This window comes from Centrocercus urophasianus, unplaced genomic scaffold (assembly GCF_019232065.1).
Source record: "Centrocercus urophasianus isolate 14NV4802_14NV808 unplaced genomic scaffold, USGS_Curo_1.0 seq_19, whole genome shotgun sequence".
In the NCBI taxonomy this organism is placed as follows: Eukaryota; Metazoa; Chordata; class Aves; order Galliformes; family Phasianidae; genus Centrocercus; species Centrocercus urophasianus.
In genome coordinates this window covers 7,024,776-7,035,539 of record NW_024884744.1, presented here as the reverse complement: position 1 = coordinate 7,035,539, position 10,764 = coordinate 7,024,776, and the positions used below count along the sequence as shown (strand labels likewise).

Genomic DNA, 10,764 nt, shown 5'->3' with positions numbered 1-10,764 from the left:
TGGATGGATGGATGGATGGATGGATGGATGGATGGATGGATGGATGGGAGGAATCTGCCCAAGGGAGATCAGGTTTCACCAGCATATATTTCACATCATAGTCCGAAATCTAAGCTCAAACAAATTGCCCATATAAAAAGTTGCTGAAAACACTAAGCCTGAATATGTGGTTTAGTGCCTTTGTTTAATGGTATTACCTCGCCTTCTTTATGCGAATTGTAAAAGCACCAACGATTCCAGCTACCCCCCTCGACTATTCCAGTTAGCACTTCAAAAAGGGGCCCGGTTTTATTGCTGTTAATTGGCTAAGATTCGCTCTAAAAAAATGGGATCGAGATATCGATTGGGCTTTTATTCCCAGTCCCCTTTTCTCAGCGAGGGGAGCGGAGCGGGACTGCGCGCTCACTACCACGTGAATAATCCCCAGTTGCATTACAAACGCCGCACAGCTCTGAAAAAAAAAATATTTTACTCGTTGCATTAATGCAAAAGAAATAGAATAGGTTGGGAATGTGCAATAATTGCCGTGTGCCCAAACACCGCGACGGCGCGGAAATAAAAGGGACAAAGGGAGCTGAGCTGCAGCACAGTGAGCAGAGGAGCCCCACAGCCCGGCAACGGGAGTTCTCCGGGCACCCGGCTCCAAGTACGGAGGCCGGAGCCGAGCCTGGCGAACAGCGCAACGACACAAACCACAGCGAGCCGGCCAACTCTTCTTTTGTGATTTCTGCCCGCTTTTTTTTTCCCCGTTTGTTCCTCCCTGAGCTAAATCGCAATCGGGAGACCGACCAGAAACACGAGAAAGAAAAGCTGAACCACACTCGCACCCGGCCTGTGCCTAAGCAAACCGCCACGTCCGTGCCTCCAAGCACGACAGCCACGAGCAGGACACGCGACCGCTTTGCAATCACGGCCCCCCGCTTCCTCGGGCGCCGCGTTCCTCCCATTCCTACCCGCACCTCCCCACTCGCAGTCCCGATGCGGCCCGCAGACGCGTTGGCAGCGCGGACCCACGCGGGGCCGCCCGGGTGCCAGGGGCAGCGCCGCCGCTCCCCTCTCGCCGCCCCCGCCGGGCCGGGCAGCACCGAGCGGCCCTCGGCGGCGGCGGTTCCGAGCGCACGAAGCAGAACTCTACCTGGCACCGACGGCGGAGATCTCCTCCTACGTGGCGGGCGCCAGCGCTTCTCTTTGGGGCTCGCGACCGGCCGCAGAGATTGTCCGAATTGGGGCTACACCGCGCTGGCAATTTAAGAAATAGGATTCAAGAAAGAGCTGTCATTTCGCGTGCGAGTCTCCGCCGTTCGCCCGTCTCGTTTTGTCCTGCTCGTTTGTGCCGCTTTTCTCGTTCCTTACCTTTGCCCGACCGATCCCCCTCCGCCCCCACCTCTCACCTCCTCCTGCGCTGCCCCGGAGCGAGGAGCGGAAACTTCGGCAAGTGCGGAACAAAGGCAGCGCTCGGCCCCGCAGCAGCCCCGTAGCCCCGCACCGCGCCCCGAAGGCCCGCACGGCTCAGAGGGCACCGCCGGGCGCGTTGGGAGCGCGGATCCCCCGGCAACAAGTGGCCGAGCGGACGGGACCGGGGCCTCCGCTCCGCACCGCCGTGCGTCGAGGACGGCCGTTCCGGTAAAGCGTATCGCGCTGCGACCCTGTCTATCCACACGTATAAAAATATTCATGCCTCGGTATACGGCTGCATTATTTATAACAGTCTGTCGGCCGCGGGGATACCTTCCTCTGATGAATTATTGAAAAATAATAATAATAATTAAAAAAAAACCACCACAACAACAAAAAAAAAGCAGCTTGCGGTACAAAAATAAATCCAACACTCAAACGGAACTTCAGTGTCCATATGTCAAAAATTTATTTATCTCAAACTGTGCATAATGGAGTAAAAACTTAACTTGGATATGTACCTGTTATAAGGATGGTATTAGTTCAAATATATACATGGACTGTCGGCAGACTGATTGCAAATAATACAGAGCCGAATCTTTAAAATACAACTACGGAAACTGAGGAAAAAAAAAAAAAAAAGAACTTAAAATATCATCACAATAAATGTACAGAAATATTACAAACCATAAGAAAATATTTCAAACACAGTAATTTCAGGTTGGTGGTTTTTTTTTTTTGTTTGTTTGTTTTTGTTTTTGTTTTTGTTTTTTTTTCCCTTTTCTTTGAACGGGATGAAGTCTGGAAACAAAAAAAGTTATTATAAATTAACAAACGGCGTGTGAACCTTCATGGCAATTTTTGCTTTTTTAACAAGAAGTAAAAAATAAAATAAAATAAAATAAAAATGTCGTACATCGAAACGTTTGCCCTCACCCAGCAAACCAAGCCCACGGTTCGCCAGTCCCCTTCCTACCGCTTCTGCCTTTTGTACAATTTCTAAAACAATTTCAACGTCCAAATGCTGCACAAGAACTCCCTCTCCTCCCGCAGCTGCCGTCAGCAGAGCTGCCAGGGCCACGGAGCTCCACGGAGAGTCTGTGTGTAAAAAACCACTCGCGAATTCTGGGGTTTGATTTCTCCCCTCTCCCTATGACCGATGGACATTCTGATTGCCATGTTGAGTTTGATAAATACTGTACAAAAGTTGCCTGCAAATATTAAAACATTTCTCCTCTTCGCTCTTTGAGTCTAGCTCTAAATATTAGCGGTAAAGACTTTTGCAAACTTCCTGCAAAGTTCCTACCGTTCTCACTAGAACTTTTAAAAAGTTTTGTGTAGTCGCTTCCCCTCCGAGATCTATACAAGTTCCTTTGTCGGCTTTATTTCTGGCCCCCCCGGGGGGCGCCCCCCCCCCCCCTTTTTCCCTTTTAAAAAATTAGTCCAGGAAAGAAAAAAAAAAAAAAAAGTCCAGAATTTCTAATAAAAGTTTTTTGTTGTTGTTGTTTGTTTGTTTTGTTTAGTTCTCCTTCCCCCCACCCCCGCCCCCCCGGCCCCTTTGTCTTACATATGTGATAGAGGGAGTGTGCCATTAATGGCTGTGCCAGGAACAGGTGCACTCTGGTAGTGTTGGGACATATGAAGTCTGCTTGGGGCAGCTGGTTCTGGTACTTCAGCACCTGGTAGATACATGCTGATCATGTCCCGAAGGTCCCCGGCTTGGCAAGGAGCCCTCGAATGAGACGAGGAGGTGACTACGGGGGGACTGGAGCTGGATTCCGTCTTGACCACCGAGCCCATGGAGCCCAGGGCCATGCCCGGGGTCCCTTGCTGGGAGTACGACATGCTGTAGGTAGGCGATCCGTTCATGTACGTCTGCGAGCTGGTCATGGAGTTGTACTGCAGGGCGCTCACGTCGTAGCGGTGCATGGGCTGCATCTGCGCCGCGTTGTGCGCGTTCAAGCCCGGGTGCTGCGGGTAGCCGAGCTGCTCTTGCATCATCCCATAGCCTCCGTTGGTCCAGCCGTTCATGTGCGCATAACTGTCCATCCTCTGGTTCACCCCAGCTCCCAAGGTGGCCCCAACCCCTACCCCGGTCGTCATGGTATTGGTGCCCGGCGCCAGTAAGCCCCCTGGCAACGTGTACTTATCCTTCTTCATCAGGGTCTTGGTTTTCCTCCGGGGTCGGTATTTATAATCCGGGTGCTCCTTCATGTGCAGAGCTCGGAGCCGTTTGGCTTCGTCAATGAAGGGTCTCTTCTCCGCCTCGGATAAAAGTTTCCACTCGGCCCCGAGCCGTTTGCTGATCTCCGAGTTGTGCATCTTCGGGTTCTCCTGGGCCATTTTCCGCCGCTGCCCGCGGGACCAAACCATGAAGGCGTTCATGGGGCGCTTGACCCGGTCCGGGCTGTTCTTCTGGTTGTTCGCGGCCGAGTTGGAGTTGCCTGTGCCTCCCCCCGAAGTTTGCTGGGGGGCGGGAGGTTTCAGCTCGGTTTCCATCATGTTGTACATTCAAACTACTTTTGCCTGGAACCAGCCCGGAGCGGAGAAGCGGAGCGGCGGCGGCGAAGTCCCGAGCCGGACTTTTTTTTTTTTTTTTTTTCCTAGGGAGGGGTATGAAAGGGGGGAGGGGGACTCCCCAAAACCACACTTGGATCGAGATCAGAATCTTCCTCTTCGCTGATGGATTAATAATGCTAATAACTGCTATTATTACCGCCGGAGCTTCGGATTTAAAAAACTTCTTCCTCCTTTTTCCCTTTTCTCTGCCTGCCGCCCTCTCTCTCTCTCCCTCTCTCTCTCTCTCCACCTCGGTCTTAAAGAGCCAGCAAACTACTTTACCCCCTTTTGCAAACACACACACTCTCTCTCTCTGCCTTGACAACTCCTGATACTTTTTTGAACAAGTTAATAGACAACCATCCATGTGATGGGGGCTTGTCAGGGAATAAATGCGTTCGCCCCGGCCAATCAGCGCTCGGCGGCTCCGCCACTGAGGACAAGTCTCTACCCCTGGTTTTGCATGAAACGGGGCGGGGGCTCTCAGCCGCCGGGACGGCGCGGCGGGGGGGGCGGGCCCAGGGCCGGCCCAGGCAGCCACTGGGAAGCCTTTGTATCTCCCCTTCCAGCAACAGGTCACACACGCCTTTTGGAGGAAGTGGGTAAACAGCATTGTTGCTACGTTGTTGTTGTTGTTGTTTTTAAAGTTGATGTTGGGAGAAGCCATAGGGGGAGCGGGAATGGCTTCCCCCCGACCCTGCGCCCCGTTGCGAAGTGTCCCCCGAGCCGTCGCCGTCCGGCCGCGTGTGCGGCGCTCGCCCCGTCCGCCGGGAGCGGAGCCCTCCGACCCGGTGCCGCGCCGCGGAGAGGAGCCGAGCGGGCCCCGCGCAGAACGGGGCCGTGCCGTGCCCTTCTCTCTCCCTCCTTCCGACCCGGAGGCGCCCGCTGGAAGCAGGAGCGGAGGACCCCCGACAGCCCTCCCCGCAGATCGCGGTGCGCGGCCTGCAGCCCAGGGACGCGCCCTCTGTGCGACGCTGGGTGGGCGCGCCGAGCGGAGAGGGGGGGTTGGGGAGGGGGCGGCCCGCAGGGACAAATAGGTAGTTTTGTTTCTCTTGTTGTCGCTACACGGGGCCGCACAAAGCCCCGGCTAAGTTTACTTCCACTCTCTTGTCGGGATCTTTGTTGCTAAAACGCACTTGACGACAAAGGAAGGAGGGGAGAGAAAGGGGGGCGGGAGAGGGGGCGCTTCCCGGCCCCGCTCTACGCGCGCTGCCGCGCCCCGACGGCGCTGCTTTGCCCGCGGCCGCGCTCCCCGGCAGCGCCGAGGCCCCCCGAGAAGGGCCCCCGAGCGGCGCGGCACCGCGCAGGGCCGGGCTGGGGCCGGGGCAGCGGCCGGGCGCCCCGCGAGGGCTCAGCCGCGGCACTGCGGCGCCCCCTGCCGGCGCGGTGCGGAGCGGCGGGAAGTGGGGAGGGGGAAGGGAGCGGCCGTGCTCCCCCCCCGTCCGGGTAACGCGCAGGAAAAGTGCGGCGGATGAGGGTGCATCTCTGGATGATGCAAATAAATGCTCTCCGCTTTAACGTGTGTAATTCCGAGGCGTATATACAAGCCGGTGTATATATAACCTGGACAGAAGCGACGGGTTGAAAGCGTCGGAAAAGGGGCGCGCTTTGCGGGATGCGCACACCGGCTGACCCCGCGCTCCCAGGGCCGCCAAAAGCTTTCTTATCGGTCGTGCCCAGGGCCTGCGGTTGATAACAACATCCAAAATCATAATGATAATAATACAATCTTGGGGATAACGAAGTTTGAAAAGCGGGGAGGAGCGGGCGGCGGTGGTATAATAAGCAGATACCGGAGCGCGGCCCTGTGCGGGGCCGGGCCCCTTCCTCACCACGTTTATCGCACCCATAAAGGGTGGGAAATGCCCAACAACTGCGTTATCGGGCGGTATTTACAGCTTCGTTTGAACTAACCGCTTTAATTATCGACGCCATCAACTATATGTGGAGCATCTGCATCATAACGCGCTCTAGAAAATGGGGTGCGGGCCGTGCGTGCCTGCTGCGCCGGGGGCGGTGGGCGCGCGGATGAACACGGCCGGACCCCGCGGCTCCGCGCACGGCGCTGGGGGAGCAGAGCGGGGCTGCTTCAGCACGAGCGGATTTATCAAACGACTCCCTTCGGTATCATTTATGGAGATGCGAAGTGGTCGCATTAAGCAAATAGTCCGCAAATGTCCTCGGTGATGGGCTCTGCGGCACGCGCACTCTTATTTCCAGGTTATGCGTTTCTTTAAAAGAAAATGAACGTTAACGACTTGGATTTTGCGTATTTACTGTGCTAATAATCGCCGATTCTCTCTGAGCCCCGAGGATACAGCCTATCGTGTTAACTGTATCGGAAAGAATATACGCATTTTCATATTATTTTTCCGAACCTGCCAGTAACCAATCTAAGCAAACTATTAAGCGGTCTTGTGGAGATGGAAGATTGCAGCTCCATTTTTTGTCCTTAGCTGCAAATAGAGGTTTAACTTGCAGTAATTAGGTGAGAACTAGCCAAGCATCTTACTATTATGATGCTTGTTAAAAACGCTTCTTTTCTGCATCTGCATTTGAGTGTGTTCCCCTCCACTCTTAATCTTCTTATGGAAATGAAGGCGAACGGCAGGGAACCTGCAGAGACTTAGAGAATGTCCTTGTTAACTGGAATTTCTCAGCATTGCTAATTAGCAGAGTTTGACGACCACCAGTATTGGGGAAAGCTCTGTTTAGCCACTCACAAACCCTTCCGAGGAAGAGCAGACTAATTTTATTTTGTAATTAAAATCTGAAAAGGGCCCTATTTGACAGTTAGGGCTATGAGAGTTTTATCTCCCTGTGAAATAATTACTGCCTTGATAACTCAATTTTCCGCAAAATGTCAACTGTGAGCTCCGAAAGTTTTAATTTCATTATGTTTAAAAAAAAAAAAAAAAAAAAAAAAAAAGCCGAAGACGAAAATGTACAGAGAAATTTCCTCTCCCCCGTCTCCTTCTGCAGAGCCGAAGTTCCCCGGGCAGTTCCACACACTACCCATGCCCCAAGCCCTGGGGACCTCAGCTATCGAGAGCGGGAGGAACACCCTGAGTGTCCCCCGCAATCTACTGAAACCATTTCGAGTGGGTCCGAGCCCACGGAAGGGCAGGGCAGGGGGGGCTTCCGCCTTCTTCACGCTCCCCAAATGACGAAAACGCCACATTTTCTCCAGGAAATAATTCCACCACGGTGACGGACAGACCCAGAGACAACCTGAGGGCACTTAAAAGAGGGGACAGAAAAAGAGGAAGGAAAAAAACAAAAAAAAGCTCCGCCAAACTTTAGAAGTTGGGGCCGAGTTCAGGGCCGGCCCGCACCCCGCCGGGCCCCGCACCCCGCCGGCCCGGGGCCACCCGCTCGGAGCGGCCCGGAGGGCGCGGGCGGCCGCTGGGGGGGCGGGGGGGGGGGGGGGGGGGGGTACCGAGGCGCTGGAGCAAGTGTAATCCACTCTGCTTGCGTTTGGGATATTTTATTATTATTTAAAACGGTTTAATCTGCTTTTTGTCCCTGCCTGTCCAGCAAGTAGCCCGATTGTCGCTCTCAGAAGTGGCATTACACGTACAAACGATCGAGGGGGGTGAGGCACAAACTTGCGTCCAGCCCCAATTTCGCCCAATAATTTTATTCAAGGGCTCTAAGGACCCTTGAAAGCTGGGGAATGCGGAGGGAGCTCCGCGTTGCTCCCGGCGTCGCCTTTCATCCCCCTTCTCCCTAATGGAACAGCCGGGAAAGCACACGTGCGAGCGGCTCGTGGCCCCGCAAGCGCCCCGCGCCGAGCTCCGGGCCCGGCTGCGCTCCGGGGATCGGGGGGTGCCGGCGGTCCGCTACGAGCCGCTCCGCGACCACCGCCTCCAGCAGCTCTGCTGCTACTTTGAGCGGCGTTAAGGGAAAAAAAGCACCAACACAGCGTTTAAAGAAAAAAAAAAAAAAAAAAAAAAATCGAAAAGGAAATAAGAGGGAGCGGCTCCACCTTTCCTCTATGGGACCACAAGAGAAATTTAAAAAAATAACCGTAAAGCTGAGATGATGGGACGAGTCAAACGTATACAATAAACATCAGCAAAGCCGGCTCACGCACACACACCGGCGCCCCAAGTCGCTTTCAGAAGGCTTCCAGCAAGTGGAGAGGCCGTGTGTCCAAACCTGCTCTGCTCCCAGGGCTCCAGAAACGGCCCTCCAACTCTGGCTGACTCTTCCCCACATCTAAATACCCTTCCCGGCCCTCCATCCTGGAGCAGAGCAGAATGGAAGCCGTTATTATTATTATTTTATATGACCTTAAAAATAAAACAGAAAACCAAGCAGCAGCGATGTGGCTGAGGTTGGGAATTGCCACATGCCATGGGGTGAGCGGCCCTGGGCTCAGGCCCTGTGCAGGCATGGCACCCCTGAGTGGCCCTTCTGGGCACTCTATTTCAAGTTATCTTTCCTTCCTAGTTTTATAAGAACAAATGAGTTTTCTTTTCCCATTGTAGTTGAATGAACTCATGTATATTAAACACAAAACCCCTCCTGAAGAACACTAACTGCTTTGCCTAAACCCACAAAGGCACAAAAATCCAGAGCTGAAGGTTTCCAGTTACTGAATAAGTCCCCTCAACTCTCTCAGGCGCGCAGGAAGGAGAGATTGGGACCTTTTTCTGAAAGTTTTAATGCCTGGAAGGGGCCATCTCGCACACAAATCCATTGTCTTTTACCAAAGCTGAGGTTTCTATTTTATTTCCCTCGTTCCCCCTCACCATCTTTCTATTGACTAAAGAAAAAAAAAAAAAGGTGTAGAAACGCGTCTGTGCATGGGATCACACGTGTCGCCCAAATCAAATGAAGTTCTCTTTGGCCCCGGAGCAGTTTTGATGGAATTATTCCGACTCCTGCATTGAATTCACGACGTTTCCCAAAGAAGCTCTTGCGGATTCAATGGGACCGCCTGAGGAACAGCCTGGGGTGCTTCAAGGTTGCACCTCAAACCCTGGAATCCCGAGGCACGGTTTGAAAAGTACATAAAAAAAAAAAAATAATAAAGAAAATGAAAGAAAGAAAAAAAGCAATCTCTTCCCAGTGACTCTCAGATCACTGACACCATCGCCCATAATGGAGCCAAGACGGTGACTTTTATCTCGCTGTTCCTCATAGTCCTTAATTTGGAGCTCATTGACAGGACAGACGGTAATGACACTTTCAGAACTGTTATGGTCTGGAGTGACAATCTCTCCATCTCGCCCGTGGTTTATTGACACCATGGGCTCATTGTGACAACTTAGGCTTGCGATTTCAGAATTCTCAAGTGACGGGCTCGTTGGGGGGATTTTAATTCAAATTATAGACTAGCTGTCCATATTGTGAATTCATATTTAGACGATGCTTAATCAGAGCAGAGAGACGGTGTTATAAATAATGCCATCAGTGCTTCCCATGTGCCTATCTGCTGTCCTCCGCCCCAGGATGACCCCGGAGAGCCTTTTCAGGAGGGAGCCCGGCCGCTCCCCGGCATCCCCGAAGAGCTTAGGCCTGTGTGTGTGGACAAGGAGAGCCTGAAGGGCACATGAAAAATACGAACCCTCAGGGTTGGGTTGGGGTGTGACGCTGCAGGGGAATGGGGCTGCTCCCAGCACCCCTCTGCCTGGGGATGGAGGAGGAGAAAGGGAAGGGAGAGCGAGCAAACCTGCCCTGCATCCCTGTTGCTTTTAGGATTTATTTCCTCCACTCTTCTGCTCCTCGAGAGCTGGAGGAAACGAGGACTCATAAAGCCTACTTCCAAAAGACATACATAAAGTAAAACCGCTCTTCACCTCCAAGTGGGGACAAGCGCGGAGCTGCCCCCCCTCCCCCGGTGCCAGGTGTGTGCCACCCCCGGCTCCCTCCCGGCTTTAGGACCGACCCGCAGCAGCCCGGGAAGCGCTCCTGTTTTGGTTACAGCCTCATTCAACGCGCCAACTTCTGCCCCTCGGAGGGGGAACTTTACGAGCCCGTTACAACCCCCTCAGCACTGCTGTTCTGCTGTTTCCAGGGGAGCCCAGCAGCCCCGCTCCGGGTCCGGGTTAATCATTCACACTGCTGCAGGAGTTACTGCGTTTTTTGCAAAGCCTTCCTGACGTTAGAACGTGTGTACCAACCGCTCTGGATTTTTTCCGTTTCCTGTGGTAATTGACATATAATATCTCTGTTTATAGCTGGCTTGACAGATCCATACAGATGTGTATTTTTGCTTAATTTCAGAGTTATATATACCCAACGCGCGCCGAGGGAAGAAACAGTAAAGGAAATCTGGGAATTCCGTTGTGCAGAAATCTGCGCAGGGCTCTTGCTATTATTTATAGAAAACGCGATGTCTTTATTTTGGGACACATTGGGAGTCTCAAGCTGAGATCAAACCGAGAGAACGGAGCGCGACGAACAGTGATCCTTAAAAACCCCAATTCATACATAATGTCTAAAGAGAAAAGTTTCCTGTGAGACGCACGGCCGTAGGAATCATTTCATAGAAGAAATGCGGCATTAGGACTTTCAATCAGGCTGCCAACAGGAGCGACAAAATCACCCCAATTTAGGCAGAAATCATTTGGTTCCCATTAGCGTTCCTCCCCGCACAAATCGCGGTCAGTTAACACCGCACCTCGCAAACACCGCGCAGATGCCTATAAAATAAGTAGCGAATTCATGTCTAAGTTGGCGACAATGCGGCACCTCGCATATTTTGGCTGATGGTTTTGTAACACGCAGCTTTCTTTTAAATCTGTCAACAGAGGGGGAGAAACCCCCGCTCTACGCATTCACTGAAGATAACGCTTCTCC

The 10,764-nt window shown here is 53.0% G+C and overlaps 1 protein-coding gene and 1 long non-coding RNA gene across 6 annotated transcripts in view; both read right to left on the bottom strand.

The window, feature by feature from the left end:
• Positions 1-10,764, bottom strand: part of LOC122161589 — a 249,952-nt gene that overhangs the window by 29,555 nt on the left and 209,633 nt on the right. The gene's annotated exons all lie outside the window — the stretch shown is intronic.
• Positions 2,959-3,906, bottom strand: SOX2 (SRY-box transcription factor 2). Its single transcript, XM_042821133.1, has one exon. The coding sequence runs from the start codon at positions 3,904-3,906 to the stop codon at positions 2,959-2,961; it is 948 nt and encodes a 315-aa protein (XP_042677067.1).

What these genes read in the sequence shown, in the direction of transcription:
- SOX2 (XM_042821133.1), bottom strand. Translation starts at nt 3,906, where the DNA reads ATGTACAACATGATGGAAACCGAGCTGAAACCTCCCGCCCCCCAGCAA.